The sequence below is a fragment of the Lathyrus oleraceus genome, chromosome 1 (assembly GCF_024323335.1).
Source record: "Lathyrus oleraceus cultivar Zhongwan6 chromosome 1, CAAS_Psat_ZW6_1.0, whole genome shotgun sequence".
In the NCBI taxonomy this organism is placed as follows: Eukaryota; Viridiplantae; Streptophyta; class Magnoliopsida; order Fabales; family Fabaceae; genus Lathyrus; species Lathyrus oleraceus.
In genome coordinates, this window is record NC_066579.1 from 60,346,785 (window position 1) to 60,367,640 (window position 20,856).

Below are 20,856 nucleotides of genomic sequence, written 5' to 3' on the forward strand. Positions count from 1 at the left end.
TATATTCTATTATATTCATTTTGATTTGAATTAGTTTAACTTAGTTTATTGTAATTCTTTAATATGGTCAAACTTTTCTTAAATGAATCTTGAAATGAAGTGTATAACTATGTTAGGTTATTATATGTATTATCGATATTATTGTATTAAATTTGTAATAAATTTTTAAAATATTTATTTTATTAAGTTGTGAACATATGATTATGTGTGACATACTTATGAAATTTAATTTTAAATTATTAATTTATTTAATAAACGGTTCGACCGTAGGTTTAACCGATTGAACCAATCGAACCTTAAACCACAAGCTTCGTCGTATTTCTCTCAAATTATTTGTTTATTTAAAATAGTAATATGATATTTATTATTTCTTTCCATTAATTTACTTTTATTTATTATATTTTAATTCATATAACTATTTTACTATCTATTATTAATAAAAATAATTTAATAAATAAAATCCGTTTTATCAGTAAAAACAACATAATTAATTATTATTTAAAAAAATATAAAAATCTAAAAGAAAACATTTATTATGAGACGATGAAGTATTGTAGAGAATTGTAAAAGCTTTAGGACCATTCGAATGGATAAAGTGTAATAGAATGAATGTATATATTTTAACTTTTAAAAAAAAGATTTTTTTTTTGTATTTTCAAAAATTATTTTTATAAAAGTGTTTTTTAAAATTTTTTTTTTATAAATTAAAAGATTAATTTTGTCATTATATAAAATAAACATAATTGAAGATTAAAATAAGTCAGAATTAAAATTTATTTTTAAAAAATTACATTTAAAAAAAAACTTTTATGAGAAATCATTTGAAACAGATTCAAAATTAAGTAAATTTTTTGAAAATTTAATATCAAAAAATTATAATAAAATGATAGTATATATTTTAAGAATAAATATTCAAACAAAATTTTCATTAAAAAATTCGTTGTTCCTTCTAATTTGAACGATATAATATTTTCTTTTATTATATTTTATTCTAAAATATTCTAACATTAAAATAGAATATTTCATTCGACTCTGTTATGTTTAATTTCATTCTATTTTATTCAATTATGATTATTTCCGTTAGTTTTGAAATATCCAAATCTCACATAAAATTAAACACCATTTAAAAAAAAACACTACCTCCGTTTTTTATTATATGTTACTTTGGAATAATATTTTGTATCACATTATAAATCGTTTTATAATACCAATGAATCATTAATGTTATTTTTTCTATTATACTTTTAAACATTTATTATTCTTTCTCTTTTCGGATAATTTTATAAAAAAAATTATAATTTATATTTTTTATATCATAATTATTATATTTCTTAATACGTGTGAAAAATAAAAAATGACTTATAATAAAAAACGGAAGAAATACGAGACAAATCTTCGTGCCATTTGGTTTGACTTTTACACATAGAATGATCGGTACACATTTGATCACTTTTCTCTCCATTAAGACATAACACCTTTTATCACCCTCAAACATGCATTCTCCTCTTCGTCTACTTCCTTTTGCCTTCATCGTTAACACCTTTATCATCCTCTATAATCTTCTTATTTCAAACACATCCATCAATTATGTATATGTTCTTAATTGTAGAATTTAATTAATCTCTCAAGTTGAATATACTTTTTCAGTTTTCATCATCACCTCCACACATGACTCCACATTTTTTTCTTTCTCATTTTTCCTATATCGTCAACTTAGTTCTCTTTCTTGCATTCTTCTTCTTAATCCCAATACATGTCAATTGTGATGCTAAGAGCTACAAATCATGTGCACCTTTTACCTGTGGAAGTTTCACCAACATCACTTATCCATTTTGGAATATGAACAGTCAACCAAATTACTGTGGTCATCCAAACTTCACGCTTGATTGCCAGAAAAACAACTTGACTATTGACATCAACTCACAAAAGTTTCATATCATTGATATGAATCAAACATCACAGCTTTTGAAGATTGCAAGGTTGGATTTATGGAATTATGATGCTGCAAATATTCCTTCTTGTCCTGATACCAATGTAAGCTTAAACCTGGATTTCTTCAAGTACACTTCCAATGATGAGAGCTATACTCTATTGTCCGAGTGTGATCCTCTTCCTACTGCTTCATTCGGATCTCCTTTGAGTTCTGAAGTTTCTCAAGAGATTTTATGCCTAGTAGATAGTAAACCTCAAGATGCATATTTAGTATTAAGTACTAAAATGGCGGATTTCACGGGCCTAGAGTGTAAGAACAATATCAAAGTTTATGGACCAAAAAGCTCTATCATAGAAGAGTCAGGTACAGCGGTGAATGTTTTAAAGGACGGATTTGAGGTTGGGTGGAGTGGTGTGGACGAGGATATATGTAACTATTGCAAGAAATTTGGTGGGAGATGTGGATACAATACATCTAAAAGTGCAATTATGTGTATTTGTCCTAATCAACAATCTTATGGCGATTGTGGATTTTGTCGCGACAATTCAACAACTGAGATTTGGCCGGATGAGTCGGGTTGCACAGGATCCAAGCTGTATAAGTCTGTGGCACCATCATCTCTAGCAGAACCATCATATGGATTACAACAGCCATATGGAGATACACCATTTCAAGCATTAGTACCATCTTCTAATTCAGATTCAAAAAAGTCTCGGCACGCTTCAAGTATGTATTCTTCCTTCTCGCCATAATTTATTCGATTCTTTTGTTGAGTAATCTTGATCTTAAAACGCATTTAGAGAACTTCTAAAAGTTTATAATCTACTTTTGGCTTATTTCATTAAGTTCATAGTTTATAACTTATTTACTAACAGTTTATTAACAACATTATCTATTTGATTAGAAATATTTTATATATAATCACTTATATATGAACATTTTCATCCTTTGGATGGTGAAATGGTTATACTTTAGAATCCAAAAATACTCCGGCTTCTTAGGCAGGCTTAATTTCATAGCATGATGTAATAGTTTTGATGCTTGTTGAAAATTGCATTTTGGTTAGAATGATTCTCTTTGATATTTTTATTCATCATGTGTAGAAGTTTTATAAGTTATATTATTATATGTTAATAAATTAAAATAGGGTATGAAACTATTTTGGAATCTGTCATAAGATACTAACGTGTTCAAAATTTTAAATGTTATTGATAGTTGGCTGACATTGACTTTTAAAGATTAACTAGTAAGAATAATGAACATAAACATTTAAAAAGTCATATTAGTGGTTGGATGTTAAAGCATAGGATTTCATGGGAAACATGCTTCCATATGGTGTTGAAGTTTTCAAACAGGAAAACCCAAATTTGTCTGTTGAGTTTAGTCTTAAGTTATATTTTAAGGAACAATCTTACAGTTGAGGAAATATAACCAACATCTTTTATCCATTTCGGGGACAAAATATTTAGGATTTACTTAGGATTTATAAACTACTTTTATCTTATTTATAAACTACTTTTATCTTATTCCAATAACTTCATAGTTTAGAACTTATTTACTAACAGTTTATTAACAACTTTATCTATTTGATGAGAAATATTTAAAAAACAATCACTTATATGAATATTTTCATCATCTTTTTATTTAGAACAACAACCAATATAAAAGAATAAAGATAAATTACACTTAAAGACAATAAACATAATTGATATTTGTTAACACATTTCGGATAATGATATCTACCTCTGTGACTATAAAATAACTATAATTATATTTATTTCTGTCTACTGAATTATGGTTAGTATTTTAAGCAATATATTATACTAGAGCTCAATTTACAATAATACCCCCTAAAACCCTTACACCTCTCAGTTACCTTATCATAATAATCTCCATAATAGGCGTCATAGTTAACCGTTTCCATAATAATCTCCACAATATGAGATATACTCAATAATACCCATAATAATCTCCACAATATGAGTCATATGATCAACAATCTCCACTTTGACGGATATCAAACCCTTATGAACATTTCGTATAAGATGATCATATTCTGCCAACTAGGAAGACACACCTTTTGCTTAACACTCAGAAACATGTAAGAAGTCTAAGCAATGCTTGAACTTGTCACTAATGACTAGTTTAATCACTGTATCAGCTGCATTCTCTGAAGTATGAACTTATTCAAATAATATTTGTCCAGATGCAAGTAACTTTCTGCTCTTATGAAACCGCACATCATTATGTTTGGTCCTGACATGATACACTCGATTGTTTGTCAAATAAATGACACCTTGATTATCACAATACAAGCGAACTCCACCTTGCTCAACATCGAATTATCTCTCAAATCATGTAAGCCACAAGGATTCTTTGGCAACTTCACCTGCCGTTGTGTACTCTGCTTCAGTTATTAACATGGTCACTATGAGTTAAACTGATGATTTACAACAAATAAGTCATCCGGCTAAAGTAAAAAACACACTCTGATGTAAACATCTTATCATCTATATCATCAGCGTAGTCTGAATCAATATGTAATACAATCGAAGGATCACCCTGTTCATTGTTAAACATAATGCAATGACCTGTTGTACCTTTCAAGTAAATGAAAAGCCACTTGACTGCTTCCGAATTACACTTGCCCAGTTTGGACATAAACTTACAAACATGACTTACAACTTGTGCCAAATATGATCTAATGCATACCATATCATATATTAAACAACCAACAACACATGCCTAAGGAACCTTTGACATATACTCAACTTTTGCATATGGTTTTGGACACTTATCTAATAAAAACTTAAATTGATTCACCAATGGAGTGCTCACAACCTTCAAATTACTCATGTCAAACTTGTTTAAAACCTTTCAACATAGTTTTCTTTGATAGCCATAATTTTCTAGCACTCCTATCCCTGTGAATTTTCATACTAAGAATCTTCTTACAACACTTAAGTCTTTCATGTGAAACTCATTTTTCAATATGATTTTCAGTTCATTTACTTCATGTAAATGATTAGCAGTAATCAACATATCATTAACATACATTAACAGGAAAATAAAAATGTCGTCATCAAAGCTTCTTACATAAACGCAATTGTCATACTCACACCTTCTAACATAAACACAATTGTCTACTCACACCTTCTACCATACAAAGACCTCTTTAATTTATAAACTATTTTGTCATGTCTAGTGTTTCTAAACCCCTATGATTGTTCCATGAAAATTTTCTCATCTAGATTACCATGAAGAAATGATGTCTTTACATCCCTCTACTCTAAATGCATGTCTCGACTGGCTACCAAGGCTAACATGACCCTAATATTCCACCTGCAACTTCAGGTTCGTGGTCAATTTCATTATCAGTGCATGATTCCTCTTGTGGTTAAGACACCACGTGCGTATTGTTCACTAGTGATGGGTCAACATCCACATGAATAATTTGTTTGCTAGAAGTTTCTCCTTAAGATGTTGACACATTTGTTGCAACTAACTGCTCCAACATTAACTACTCATAAGAACAACATCTATGTTTATTACCATCTTATTTTTAATCAGATCTCATAACTTGAACCCTTTAATACCTTTTGTGTATCTGACGAAGACACACATCTTCGACTTTGGATCTAGTTTAGATCGATCTTCACTTGATATATGCGTATAAGTTGGACACCAAAAAATACTTAAATTCTCAATATCAATATGATTACATGTCCATACCTCATCTGAAACCTTCCACTCTAATGAAACTCGCGGTGACCTGTTGATAAGATAACATCCATATTAACGACTTCTATCCATAAACCTTTTATAGTCTAACATTCAACAAGAGACAACTCTCCCTTTGAGTTAGACACCTATTCATTCTCCCTAACATTCCATTTTGTGTGGCGTCTTATAAATTGATAAATGTATTTGAATATCGTGTTCTTCACCGAACCTTTTGAAATTCAAATGATTGTATTATGTCTCATTATCTGGCCGCAAATACTTGATTGTTCTGCTTGTTTGATTATCTACATCTGCTTTCCACATCTTGAATTTGGCAAAGACTTTAGATTTCTACTTTAAGGAATACACCTAAACCTTGTGAGAAAAATATTATATGAATGTCATGAAGTAGCTGAAACCACCCATGAAAACCACTTTGATAGACCCCCACACATCTGAATGCACATATTCTAAAATTTCCTCTATTTTTGTGCTTTCCGATCTTGAACCTAACACAACACTGTTTTTCAAATACACAATACTTTTCATATGAAGTTCCATAATTCCATGTTCACTGAAATGATCTATAGATACATATACCAGAATTTTATTGCATCATTATCAAACTCAAATGTAAAAAATTTATATTCAAAATTTTAATACAAAAAGAAATAAATTAAAAAAGAAAGGGATTAGAAATTTTGCGGGTGATTATTGAGTTGACTCTCCAACTGACTGAAAGCATAACTAAAATTGCACATTATGAACTGAATATTTTCTCTAAGCATAATCTCCTTCTCCCCCCTTCTTATTTTCTTCTTTGTTCCTAAAAGAATGGATAATCATATTCAAATGTTCATAAATATTAAATAGATCTCTTTCTTCTTTTTCTTTTTCTTGTTATTAATAATAATAATCACTTCTCCCCCACAAATATCCTATTCTCAATCTTAACATCAATAAGTTTATGATCATTCCATTCGTAGAGATATAGACCTTTCATACAACTGCGACCATCTTCTCCGACATCTCATATCCATTATGAGGACTAAATTATTCTTCTTACTATTTAAGGATACTTATCACTGTTTTAAATTGCAATCTGCAACCGTAATTGCGGTTGCAATATTGTTGATGGACTAGTCTCTACAACCGCATAAGACCGCAATTACGGTGTGAGTTAAAGCCTTGCGTCCGATCGCTATTAGAAATCCCATCAAACAATTTTGCTTATATTTCTTCAAATATTTTCATCAAAATTCAAATTTTAAAACTCCAAAATTCAATTTACTTTCTTTATTGTGAAAAATCTTAATATCAGTGTTTTTTAACTATACATTTCAAACAATTTCCAATTAAAATTCACATTGCAACAACCGCAACACATCAACCTCAATCGCAACACCCGCAATCGCAATTTAAAACCATGATACTTATTTGTCTCCAACTCTATTTCAATATCTCCCACAAATAAAAAACATCAACATATATTACAATTGTACTTCTCCTCCAAATTCATCTGAAGATTCTCAATGTGGACCTTCGAATTATGCTTTCTCTATTATTGGGGATGAATTTGGGGAAGACTCAATGAATTACACGAGACATATTCAAGTCTCAGTAGGAGAAAATTTTCATTAAAATGATTCTTATGAATATGGTTATTTTAAGCGTAAGGGTGATGTTTTTGAAAATGGCTTGGATAAAGAGTTTGAGGGGAGTTACCTTGTGAGTGAGGAATGTTGATAGTGTTTGTAAAATCATAAAGGAGATTGTATGTGGCATAATGATATTAAGAAAGATTTGGACTCCTCTCACTACTAATACGCAGATGGTTCTTGTACACATATTGAAATTCTCAAAGTCGAGTTATAAATCATTGGGGTCGAGCATGGAAAGTCAATATGCCGGGTGTTGTAGAAAATGACAAGTGCCGAGTTGCTACATATGAGACAAGTAGAAGCCCAGGATGCATGGTTCTCAGAGACATGTTTTCGGATGATGTGTATAGTCGATGTAACGACTATAAGGTAGTTATGTGGTTGCTTGAGAGTTACAGAAGGGGATAAAGAAGACGTTACATAATAATGATGAGGACGATGAACGTTATGATCACCATTTAATCATGAGACTTGAGAGGGAACTTCTTAAACGATCCTAGGAAGATAGATGTGTATAAAAGGACTCCCCATTAGAGAGAAAATAATAGCCAAAGCATACAACAACATAAGCAATCAAAAACACCCAATTTCTATTGTGTTTGTGGTCTCACTTGATTCACTTCAGGGAGATTATCCAAAAGTGTTTATCAGGGACAATTTTATTGATTATTCCGCAAATTTTCCATCTCATCATAATAGTATGTTTTCTAATCTCTTTATCTTATAAATAAATTAGGTTTTCTCTGCCTCAAATGTGACTCATATAGTCTCTCAATCACTGGCATGTTAAGTATATAACTTTATTTAAAGTCCTACTTATGGATTTTCCAATTCCTTCAACACTTCTTATGCTCATGTTTGATTTTCATGTGTTTATTTCATCATCTATCAAATATTTAAGATAAAGTAAAAAAAAATAGGATTATGTTATTTTTTTAGTTACTCATAATATGTTCATACAATAGGATTGTTTTGGTATAAATTTAGAACATTGATTAATCAATTTGTAGAACTTACATCTCTGAAAAAATACGTGTTTCTGCCCGTGTCTGACACTAGGGGTGTTTGCAAAGCGGTTTGGATCGATTTTGAGGTAAAAACTCATCCGATCCAAAGACAAATTTATTCGCGGTGTGGTTCGATTTTGGATGTGTTCACTGTTTTTTTTGGTAAACAAATCACAAGTTTTATTTCACTTAAAGGATTAAACTCAAAAAAATCCTTAGGACAATTTGTATAAAAAGTGTATGAGAAAGTGCGTTTGTGTTTGCTAACTTCACGTTTGAAGCTAGAACAATTGGATAGAAATTCCAATAAGTAAAATGCAGAATTTCTTGAAAGGGAAAAGTAAATGAAGAAAATCATAAACGAAGTCGAGTAAAAAATGCTTAGACTAAAAGTGAAGCGCAGATTCGAACATTTCTCACAAACCTTTATATCTTTGTAACTTGGATGCTTGAATTCTATAGAGAACAACAATGAAAAATGTGACATTAGAAATCAAATCGACTTATATACATGTACATCAATAACAGTCGACATCGGCCAACTCTTCAGCATTTGAAACATACAATATTACGTGGCCTTTTTTCTTATGCTTTGCTTCCACGCGTCCTCAGTTTTTGAACTGTTGCGAAATCGTTACTTCTATCAAAAAACATCTTCATGTCTTCCAACTGCCTTTGTCTAGAATCCTCCCTATCGAACTTTGTAACTTTGGTGTCGGAAACATGATATGGATACTTATGCTTAGCCTGTGTATTTATCCCATCTCCACTCTTATCGAACATGCTAATTCGGAAATCTCAGGTTAACAGATGACCCTAACAATGCCACTTTCGATCATGTTTACAATATGGAAGAAAGGTGACGTTTTAAGTATAATATCAACACTATTCAAAGCGTTATGTATAGGTCACCGTCATCATGACCACTTTCACCTAACTGTCACACTAATTAACGTGCATGCAATCTCCATCATAGTTCCAACTTCTAAGGCCATCGTGGACCACAAGAACTAACCTTATTAAAAATATTAAAAATCATTAATTAATAAATTTTCTACAACAAAAATTAAAGCACCACTCATTTTGATTTCAGATGGAAACTAAAGAGTCCTCTTCCATAGCTATATATATCTCTTCATCTTTTATTTCTCCCTTTTATTCACAACTTTCCTTCTCTAAAACCTAAAAACTTTTGTTTTCCTGCAACTTTCATTCTTCATCACTCTTTCTTCTCCTTAAGTCTTAAGAACAATGACTTCTTCTTATAGCACGAAAAAGCAATTTCCAATCCCTTATGTTGTTGATCTTCAAGGACTCGTCCTCATTAAAAACCATAGTTATGCTCCAGAACCTCCAATGGAAAAGGAATCAATTGTCATTTGGGCTTCCCATGTATTGACCCCCTTTTCTCTTACATGTATCTTTCATGCGTTTCTGGATCCTTTACCCAGATTATCTATGAAACCGACCAAACTGGAAAAGTTCTTCCCCTATTTATGATCATCTAATCCTCGTGCGTTTTAAGATATAAGTTTTGAGTTGGGGTTCATGGAACATCCCAATCGCGTATTCCTTTCCTCTCTTTCCACCGACAATGATGCTTATCTCAATTGGTTGTACATAGTACAAAAGAAGAAAGAACAAATTTGGAAAGATCAAGGTATTTTTGATTTCATCCAACTATCAAAAACTCGACCCAAGTATAACCCCTACATTCTTATATCTTCCATCTATTTTTAGGAGTCTTCGACTAATACTTTTCATTTACCACGTGGTATGATCACTCTTACTCTTTTTGACATTGTTGTTATTACTAGTCTTCGACCAACTGGGGAAACATTCAACCCTACTCTTAAGCACCAAATCAAACCTAAGTTTACTTTCGACCATCCTAACTTCAATAATTATATTAAAGACCATCATGACACAACTGAGGAAGTATCTGATTATGAGCGCATTGTTTTCTCCACCCTCTGGCTATCCCATTTAATTTTGTATTCTAGCTCTCTCCATGTAGCCAAGAAATTTATACCTCTTGCAACCCAAATTCATGAGAAAAAGGACGTTTGTCTTAGTAAATTAATCTTAGGATGCCTTTATGAGTCTCTAGAAATTTTTAACGTGACCTCAAATCACGAACAGGTCTAGAGGATAACTTTCTAGTCTTTGGCTTTATCTAGCTCTTATAATTTTGGCTTAACACTACTTTTGAACCCTTTCTAAACACTAAAATTTCGTCCATTTTAGAAAGAGGAGTTGAAGGTATAAAACTTGATTTGCTGACCCCAACTAACAGTAATCTTTTGACAAAAAAGAATTTTGACAAATCTTTCTTCATGCTTAAGAACTACAATGCATTTGTCTCTACTATGGAACCATTTCTCGGTCAAAGCTATGGGCCATAGTGGTTCAGAAGACCATTCCCAACCTCTTCACTTGGAAGCCAAGTCGAAGCTCTCGATATTTGGATGGAATTCTTCAAATCCACTGTCTTTTCTACCAGAATTCCATGAAGTCTAGTGATAGATACACCAAAGCGAAAATTAACTTTGAGCTTGTCACAAACCAACCAAATGTGGTAGCTAGACAATTTGGATTTAATCAATTCCTGCCAAAATCCCTTTTCACCAAAGAGGATAAAATATGTCTAGTGATAGATACACCAACTGAGGCATATTATAAAGAGTGTTTAGACTTTCACGCTTAAGAAGTCATTAATTTAAATCCTTTTGAATCAAGACTTCTTTCCACTACACCAAGGAATTTGAAGATTGGTGGTCTTCCTACTACAAACGTGTTATTGTGGATACTTTAACTCTACTTCAACATCTAACAGATGTTTTTTCCTGTCTGCAGAACAAAAAAAAATTCAAGGTACGCACATCGAGGAAGTTCGTGATTTTCAATGTTATTTCAAATTTGTGTATAATCTCTGTCAACTTAGTTGAATTATTTATGTGGTAACTCTACTTTGAAACAAAAAATCACTAGAAAAATCCCCACTCTTCATTTTACCCTTATATAAAATAAAGATATGATTTTGCTTTTGAATTTCATCTTCCCAAATTCCCACCATTAACAACTTGTGAATTTGACTTAGCTTTTCAGATGTCACTACCAGACTGGTGTTTTTGTGGGTCTTTTCTAATTTTAAATAATGAATTGAAAAAACTTACCCAAAAATTAGTTTCGGCCGAGTACAATAAACACAACTTCCCACAACCTTTAAGAATTGATCTTTTATTTCGTTGAAGTCAAATCCACCATTTAATATGTTATAAATAATTTGGTTATGAATTCACAATTTTAAATTGTTTAACATTAATATAATTAGTATAATTAATATGCTTATAGTCATGAGAATTATTTCTATTTGTAAAATTTTTAATATGCACTAGTGTCATTTGTGTAATTTATTAATGCAATCATCAAGTGTCTTATGAAAATATTCAGCAATGTATAATAAGGTTTTGAGTATTGTTCATATTCGATGATAAGTACATTCAACATAACGGGGTGCATGCCCTTTGAGCTTGACCCATTCCTATGTTGGACTACATTAGAAGGGTTGGCTGATGCTAGGGCAGATATATTAGTCTTGTGATAACTCTTCTTCTAGCTAATTAGGATAAGCAACTATTTAGGCACATAAATTAAAATTATAATGACTTATTATTAGTGCAACATATAGTGTTATTTTCTCTGGATGTCATGTAAATTGAGGGACATTAAACCATATGTTATATCTCCTAATGTTTACTTTCTTTGTCAAGTCTCTGGTGAAAGTGTATAAATGTAGCATGTTTATGTTTGTTAGTTTAGTATAATATTATCCTTGAGTTATAACAATGCTAACCGATCTTTGCTTTCACAATTAATTGTTGCAGGCTCATTGAATTTGAAGAGGAAACTCATTTTTGGTAATAAATTAAATTTTCCCTTTTATTTTTAATAGATTCTGCTATATTAAAATCATATATTTTTGTTGAGGAATGAGTTGATTTGTTGTTACTATAGCTAGTAGTATATCCATGAGGGAATCCATGTTTAAAATAGTAGTGCTCAATTTCATGTCAATACATATTGAAAAAAGTACATTGTCTTTGAGATCCATCTCTCTTCCTCAACCAATTCCGATACCAATATATCTTTGATTATAGAGAGATATTGAATTGTATCACTTTTATTAGAAGGGGTTAATATTTTGTCATTAACACCCAAAATAACATCATATGAAAAGACACAATACTATAATTTTAATTTTTTTGTTTGTTTTGTTTCTTCTACGAAACACATAATAAGATGATTTTCTTTTTGACAGCAGGTGTTGTTGGAGGTGTAGTAATAGTAGCGTTGCTGATGTGCATCACAATTTGTTATATTAGAGGTAAGTCATCAATACAACAAGTAAAATTATGGTTTAAGACAAAGAATGATAAAAACATCGAAGCATTTTTTAAAGAACATGGAGCTTTAACCCAAAAGAAATACAAATTTTCAGAAATAAAAAAAATGACAAATTCATTCAAAGTTAAACTTGGTCAAGGGGGTTTTGGTGTTGTGTACAAAGGAAATTTACTCAATGGTTGTCCTGTGGCAGTGAAGATATTGAATGCAACAAAAAGAAATGATGAGGAATTTATTAATGAAGTTGCAAGTATTACTAGAACCTCACATGTTAATGTTGTCACTCTTCTTGGATTTTGTTTTGAAGGGTCTAAAAAAGCGCTTGTATATGAATTTATGTCTAACGGTTCTCTTGACAAATTTATTTACAATAAGGGATCTGAAACTATTGAATCTTTAAGTTGGGATAATTTGCATCATGTTGCGAAAGGAATAGCTCGTGGGCTAGAGTATTTGCATAGAGGATGCACCACTCGAATTTTACATTTTGACATAAAACCACATAACATTCTTTTGGATGAGAACTTTAATCCAAAGATTTCCGATTTTGGACTTGCAAAGCTTTGCCTTAGAAAAGAGAGCATTATTTCGATGTCAGATCAAAGAGGGACGATGGGATATGTAGCTCCAGAAGTATGGAATAGACATTTTGGAGGAGTTTCACATAAGTCGGATGTTTATAGTTATGGAATGATGTTGTTAGAAATGGTGGGTGGAAGGAAAAATATTAATGCTGATGCAAGTCACACAAGTGAGATATACTTTCCTCATTGGGTATATAGTAGACTTGAGTTTGGAAGTGATTTGAGACCTAATGGAGTAATGGATACGAAAGAAGATGAGATTGCAAGGAGAATGACCATTGTGGGTATGTGGTGTATTCAAACATTTCCTAATGATAGGCCTACAATGAGTAAAGTAGTTGAAATGTTAGAAGTTAGCATGAATTCATTGCAAATACCACCAAAACCATTACTTTCGTCTCCTACTAGATCAATATCAGAGTCTTAAATGTCTTAAAATTTGAGGGCATGTATAATTTTTTAATACTTTTTAATTAGAATAGAGATTAGCTCAATCCTTTTAATCATCGTGTAAAGGGGAGCTTAATGTCTCAAAGTGTTTTTATATAGAATGTAAAATTATGAGCAATTAATTGGTCATGTAAATGTTATAGTTTATAATTTTTTTATCTTTTGTGGAAGTAGGCAGCTAGTAAGTGGCAGTTAAGGCCTATTGTTAACACTTATTATAAAAAAATAAGTATATTAGTTTTCTCTGTTTTTTTTAAAAAAATAATCAACATTTTTAATTAAAATATTAAAATAACCAAAATTTCAAAAAATATATCAAAATAATCATCTTTTTTAACTGATGCGTCAGTTGAACTGACGCATCCAATTAAGATCCAAAGGAGGTACCATTGAAGTTGGCGCATGCTCCCAATGCCATTGCACTTAGGCGTCATGTTTCTTGACGCATGCATTGTGATTTAGTGTGTGCACCCATGCATCTGGCGCATGCATTGCCATGTGTGTGTGGCGCCTAGAGCATTGGCGCATGCATTTCATGGTTCATCTATAAATAACACGTGTATCTCTGATCCGCTGTCGCGCGCGGGTCAAAACGAGTGTTTTTCAAAAACGTAGTACGACGACAATTTTAACTCGGATATCGTCTCTCAAGGATTCTTGATTATTATTATCCAAAGGTAATCGAATTAGGGGGGGTTGCTTGGTTTGGTGTTCGATTAAGAAAAAATGATTATTAAAAGCAATTCTTGAAATAAACTGTTATGAAATAAGTGATTATGAAATAATTCAATCCACCGATTCAGTTTCTACTATCATCGATTAATCTAATTTTAATACCCTAAGTGGATTGTCTATTCCTATTTGGATACAAACTCAATGACAAGCGCAGTGAAATTTGTGAGATGTATGATCCTATTGTCCGAGTTAAGAAAACGGGATAAGTTTTCATGGATTAAGCAAACATGATTGATCAGACACAAAAACGAATTAAGCAAACGTGACGTGCAATGTTAGGATCATACAATCAACCAAATTGAATCAATATATTTCATGCAATCGAATTAAGCATACAAGAACACAAAATATCATTGAAAGGAATTAAACTAAAATTAACATTATAATAATCTCAAGTTTTGGAACCTGAATTACGGCAGATCGAATCAGAGTGATTAGTTCTCCATGGAATTCGTACAAGCTTTCAAATTTTCGTGAATAGTGATATCATCTACTGTTTTCGGATGCTTAGGTTATAGGAAAAGTAGAATAAACCTAATTTGGTCAAAACATAACCCAGGCCCAAACTAAATAATCCAACACAAAATATAAATCTAGTGCTGAAGACTTCAACGGATTTTTCAACTATTCTACATTCCTAATTAGTTTCTGACTTCTTCATTAAAGTCGTAGCTCTTTCTCTTAGCTTTCCAACGACTGGTAGCATACCTCGATCTGATACTCCTAGCTCCAGTTATGAATTTATTCGTGCAGACTGCTAATGCTGAAAATAAACTGCGAAAAACAAATAAGTGTAAAAATAAGATAAATTATAAAAACACAATAAAAGGGAAAAATAACCAAACTAAACATGGAAATGCATAAGTATAAATATAGAAGAATGTGCATCAAAATGCACTGATCAAATTCCCCCACACTTGAACTTTTGCACTCCGAGCAAAATTTAAAATAAAACAAAGAAAACACGAACACATCATTAGTTACTCATCCTAGGCTACAAGTCTTCTTCGGTTAAGTTTGCATCGATAGGTACTAATCTTGCACACTAAGGATATCGTAGGAACACTAATCCACAATTATGCAGTCATAAACCTCCTGAATACACAAATCAACTCGAATCATGTTATTATGTTAAAGCCTAACTTACTCATCCTTCTTTTTGCTCTTTTTCATTCAGGCGCAATCACATTAAGCCCGTTATCTCCACACACCCATAGCAAGGTGACCGGTTAGTGACTCTGATCCTTTTTGCACGGGATTCTAGCACTTACATGGCATAATCCTTTGCTTACTCAATTGTAGTTGCGGGGGATCGGACCGTAATCCGCCCTACCAAGTTCAGCACCAGAAACCGCTGAACCAACTGACAACGAGTCTTATTTTCAATTTTTTTGAAGGTTCTACATCCGTTGGGTTAAGTGACCGGGTAAGGGTCACCAAACTTAGAAGGTGAATTCCCTTTTCTTTCTCATTTTTTTCTTTTTCGGAACACTCACTTATATTCATCGGCTTCCCTGCGTAGAGTGTGTGTGAGATGGTGCTGACTGCTGAAATAAACTACTCAAGAGCTGTCAGAGAATGAGAATTTAAGGCTAAAACATAATAAGAATTTGAATCAATTTCCATATGCAGGAGACTTACGGTGTTAAGACGATACCGATCTTGTGAATTTTTCCCAAGTCTCCGCAAACTAATCTCAAATTAGTCAGTCTATAGCCTAAAACTTTCAAGAAGATGCATTTTTTTTTATTTTTTTATGATTGAAAACAAACAAAACACTAACAAAAACAAGGAAAACAAACGAAACAAATGATTTCCCTCCCCCACACATAAAATAAGCATTGCCCTCAATGAAAAGACATTACTAATAAAGTAGAGAGAAGGAAAGAAAGACGCCCTGATCAAGTTGCAGGGTAGTTAGGTGCTTCCAGAGAAAGCTCCTTTATGCTGACATCTTCAGTCATTGAACTTTCATGGAATAGCTTCAAGCGCTGCCCATTGACTTTGAAAGTCTTGTTAGTACCTGCATTATTTATTTCTACTGCACCATAAGAGAAAACATTAGTAATAACAAAAGGGCCAATCCATTTGGATCGAAGTTTCCCAGCCATAAGCTTAAGGCGGGAGTTAAACAGTAAAACCTGTTGGCCCACAGAAAATTCCTTCCTAGAAATCATTTTATCATGGAAGTGCTTAGTTTTCTCTTTATAAATCCTAGAGCTTTCATAAGCCTCTAGTCTAAGCTCTTCCAGCTGTTGTAATTGGAGTTTTCTTTCAATACCTGCTTGTTGCATCTCCAAATTACAACTTTTCACCGCCCAATAAGCACGGTGTTCTATCTCAATAGGAAGATGACACGCCTTACCAAAAATAAGTCGATAAGGAGACATCCCAATGGGTGTCTTGAAAGTTGTTCTTTGAGCCCAAAGTGCATCTTCTAGACAACGGCTCCAGTCCTTCCTGTTTGGCTGCACCATTTTCTCTAAAACCTATTTGATCTCCCTGTTTGAGATCTCAGCTTGCCCATTAGTTTGTGGGTGATATGCAATAGAGACTCTGTGCACAACTCCTTACTTCCGGAGCAAAGCTTCCATGGCGCGGTTACAGAAATGAGTTTCTTGGTCAATTATGATAGCTCGTGGTATTCCAAACCTACAAAAGATATTAGACCTGACAAAATCTGCAACAACTCTAGAATCATTAGTCCTAGTGGGGATAGCTTTCACCCACTTTGAAACATAATCAATAGCAAGCAAAATGTAAAGGAAACCAAATGATACAGGAAAGGGACCCATGAAGTCGATTCCCCATACATCAAATACCTCACAGAAAAGCATAGGCTGCTGAGGCATTTCACTCTTGCGAGTGATGTTTGTACCTGCTATCTAGCACTCTTTACAAGTGCGATAAGTCTCATAAGCATCCTTAAGAACAATTGGCCAATAGAAACATGAATCAAGGACTTTTCTTGCAGTCCTTTGCGGACCAAAGTGTCCGCCGACTTGAGATGCATGAGAAAATTTCAAAATGGATTCAATCTTATAGTCGGGGACACATCTCCTAATTACCTGATCACTACCAAACTTCCAAAGATATGGATCATCCCAAACATAATATTTGGCATCACTCTTGAGTTTGTGAATCTGTGATCTAGATGCACCTGTAGGAAAAACACCAGCAACAAGAAAATTAACAATGTCAGATGCAAAAGAAAAAGATGCTCGTCTGGAAAGTCATCCTGAATAGGAAAAGGATCTGCATCTCTCTCTATCCTGCTCAAGTGGTCAACCACTAAGTTCTCAGCTCCACTTTTGTCTTTAATCTCTACATTAAATTCTTGGAGCAACAACATCCACCGAATCAATCTCGGTTTTGCATCCGGCTTCTTCAACAAGTACTTTAATGCTGCATGGTCAGTAAAAACAACAACCTTGGAACCTAGCAAATATGATCTGAATTTATCAAGAGCAAAAACAATAGCTAGCAGTTCTTTTTCAGTGATAGTGTAATTTGACTGTGCAGAATCTAAAGTTCTAGAAGCATAGTAAACAACATGGGCAGCCCTGTCAACCCTTTGTGCAAGGAAAACCCCAACAACATAATTAGACGCATCACACATAATCTCAAAAGGGAGGGTCCAGTACGGTGGCTGGATTATGGGCGCGGAGGTCAATGCTTTCTTCAAGAAGTCAACCGCTTGTTTGCATTTGTCATCAAAGTTGAAAGTGACATCATTCTTCAACAAGTTTGACAGCGGAAGAGCTATCTTGCTAAAATCCTTGATGAAATGCCTGTAAAAACCTGCATGACCAAGAAAAGAACGAATCTCGCGAACGCAAGAAGGGTAAGGCAGTGTAGAAATCACATCTATTTTAGCAGGGTCAACAGAAATTCCTTTTTCTGAAATCATGTGACCCAATAAAATTCCCTGATCAACCATAAAGTGGCATTTTTCATAATTTAAAACGAGATCAGTTTCGATGCATCTTTCTAAAATCAAGCTTAAACTACTCAAGCATGCATCAAAAGAGGAACCATAGACAGTGAAATCGTCCATAAAGACTTCCATGCAATTTTCAATGAAATCAGAAAAAATGCTAATCATGCATCGCTGGAAAGTGCCAAGAGCATTGCAAAGACCAAAAGGCATCCTCCTGTAAGCAAAACTATCGAAGGGACAAGTAAAAGTGGTCTTCTCTTGATCTTCTAGTGCAATATGAATATGAAAGTAACCTGAAAAACCATCAAGAAAACAGTAATGTGATTTACCAGCAAGCCGTTCAAGCATTTGGTCAATGAACGGTAAAGGAAAGTGATCCTTTCTCATTTCCTGGTTCAATCTCCTATAATCAATATAAACTCTCCAGCTGTTCTGAACTCTAGTGGGAACAAGTTCATTCTTTTCATTTTTTACCACTGTGAGTCCTTATTTCTCAGGTGCAACCTGCACTGGGCTGACCCATTTACTGTCAGAGATAGGATAAATGACACCTGCTTGCAAGAGTTTGGTTACCTCCTTCTTCACAACATCAAGAATCAAAGGATTAAGCCTCCCTTGGGGCTGCCTTACTGTTTTTGCTCCGTCCTCAAGTAATATCCTGTGCATGCACATCGACAGACTAATACCTGAGAGGTCGGCTAATGTCCACCCGATTGCCTTCTTGTGCTTTTTAAAACCTGCAAAAGCTTGTCTTCCTGATCGAAATCAAGGTTAGAAGAAATAATAACAGGGAGTTTTTCATTAGTCTCCAAATAAGCGTATTTCAGGTTTTCAGGGAGCTGTTTCAGCTCTAAAGACGGGGGTTGCTCGATGGATGAAATGCTTGGGGCAGCCGGTATGTCAAGAGCATCAACTGCAAAAACAGCTTCATCGGCAACAACTTCACCTGTAGGAAATGTATCAGGCTGCAAGGCAGCATCAATCTCAACACACACAACACAAAGGTTAGTGTCAGTACAATTAACACATGAGTAAATATCATCGAAACCAGATAAAGATGGAAAATCAAGTGAAAATAAATCAGAACAAGTGTCCTCAATCAGCTCAGATATCAATTCCATATGAAAAATGGAATGCTCTTCCAAGGGGTGTTTCATGGCATCGAAAATGTTAAATTTAGCGACAATGTCACCAAATTCCATGGACATGGTTCCATCGTCAACATCAATTTTTGTCTTCGCCATTTTCATGAACGGTCTGCCTAAAATGATGGGAGCTCTGCTTGTCTTAGTCTCTCCTTCCATGTCCAGAATGTAAAAATATGCAAGAAAAATTAAATCGTTAACTTGGACAAGGACATCTTCCACTACGCCAGTCGGGCGTGCATTGCTCTTGTTCTCTGGTTGGACGATCAAACCTGTATGCTGCAAAGGACCAAGATTAAGGTTATTATAAATAGAAGTAGGCATAACATTAATGCCTGCTCCCAAATCAAGCATTCAATTCTCGAATTTACTATCCCCGATGGTACAAGGGACAATAAAAGTTCCTGGATCCTTCTGCTTTTGTGGCAAGAGCTGAGTGATGGCTGAAACATTTTTCTCGCCTATAACTTTTTCAAATGAAGGCTTGGGCTGAATAAAAGCAGAAATATTTCTTCCCAAGTTAACTTTCTCACTTCCTTTAATCCTCCTCTTATTTGTACACAAATCCTTCAGAAACTTTGCATACTTAGGAACCTGTTTAATTACATCAAGAAGCGGAATATTTACTGCAACTTTTCTAAAAACATCCAAAATCTCTCTTTCCTTGTCTCCCTCCACAATTCTTTTATTTTTCAGAACTCTATGTGGGAAGGGGACTGGTGGCACATACTCATTTTCTTTAATTTTTTCAGATGAAACAGGTTCAAATGGAGTAGGTTCAGGTTCAGATGTTACCTCAATAATTTTTTTATTTTTTTCAGGGGCTGTTTCTGTAACCTTTCCAGATCTCAACGAAATCGCACTCACATTAGCATTAGAATCCTTTGGATTGACAACTGTTTAGGCTGGAAGCTGGTTCGACCCTTGGGCTTGCATGTTATTTATTTGAGTAGCAAGTTGTCCCATTTGCGTGTTCAAGGTCTGAATGCTAGAATCGGTCCTTTGTTGGAATTGGAGATTGTTGGCGGCCATTTGTTTGACAAGATCTTCTAAGGATGGTCCGGAAGGTGCAGGGGCAGCCAGTTGAGGTGGATTCTGTTGTGGGTTTCCATATCGAAGGTTGGGATGGTTCCTCCAATTGGGATGGTATTTGTTGGTGGACAGGTCAGGAGTATTATTGTACCTGTTTTGATTGTAAAGGTTGGTTGCATAAGCTTGAGGCAGCTCAGTAATGGACTCATGTCTCAGAATAGGACAAGTATCGGTCGGGT

The 20,856-nt window shown here is 33.6% G+C and overlaps 1 protein-coding gene across 2 annotated transcripts; it reads left to right on the forward strand.

Moving 5' to 3' along the window:
- Window positions 1-1,419: 1,419 nt before the first annotated feature.
- Window positions 1,420-13,974, forward strand: LOC127114885 (LEAF RUST 10 DISEASE-RESISTANCE LOCUS RECEPTOR-LIKE PROTEIN KINASE-like 2.1). Of its 2 annotated transcripts, none has more exons than XM_051046688.1 (3): window positions 1,420-2,659; window positions 12,212-12,244; window positions 12,646-13,974. In XM_051046688.1, the coding sequence occupies exons 1-3, from the start codon at window positions 1,669-1,671 to the stop codon at window positions 13,740-13,742; spliced, it is 2,121 nt and encodes a 706-aa protein (XP_050902645.1). In that variant the 5' UTR covers window positions 1,420-1,668; the 3' UTR covers window positions 13,743-13,974. The 2 variants fall into 2 exon arrangements, with proteins under 2 accessions (XP_050902645.1, XP_050902664.1); XM_051046707.1 differs by having other exon boundaries at window positions 12,649-13,974.
- The last annotated feature ends 6,882 nt before the right edge of the window (window positions 13,975-20,856 follow it).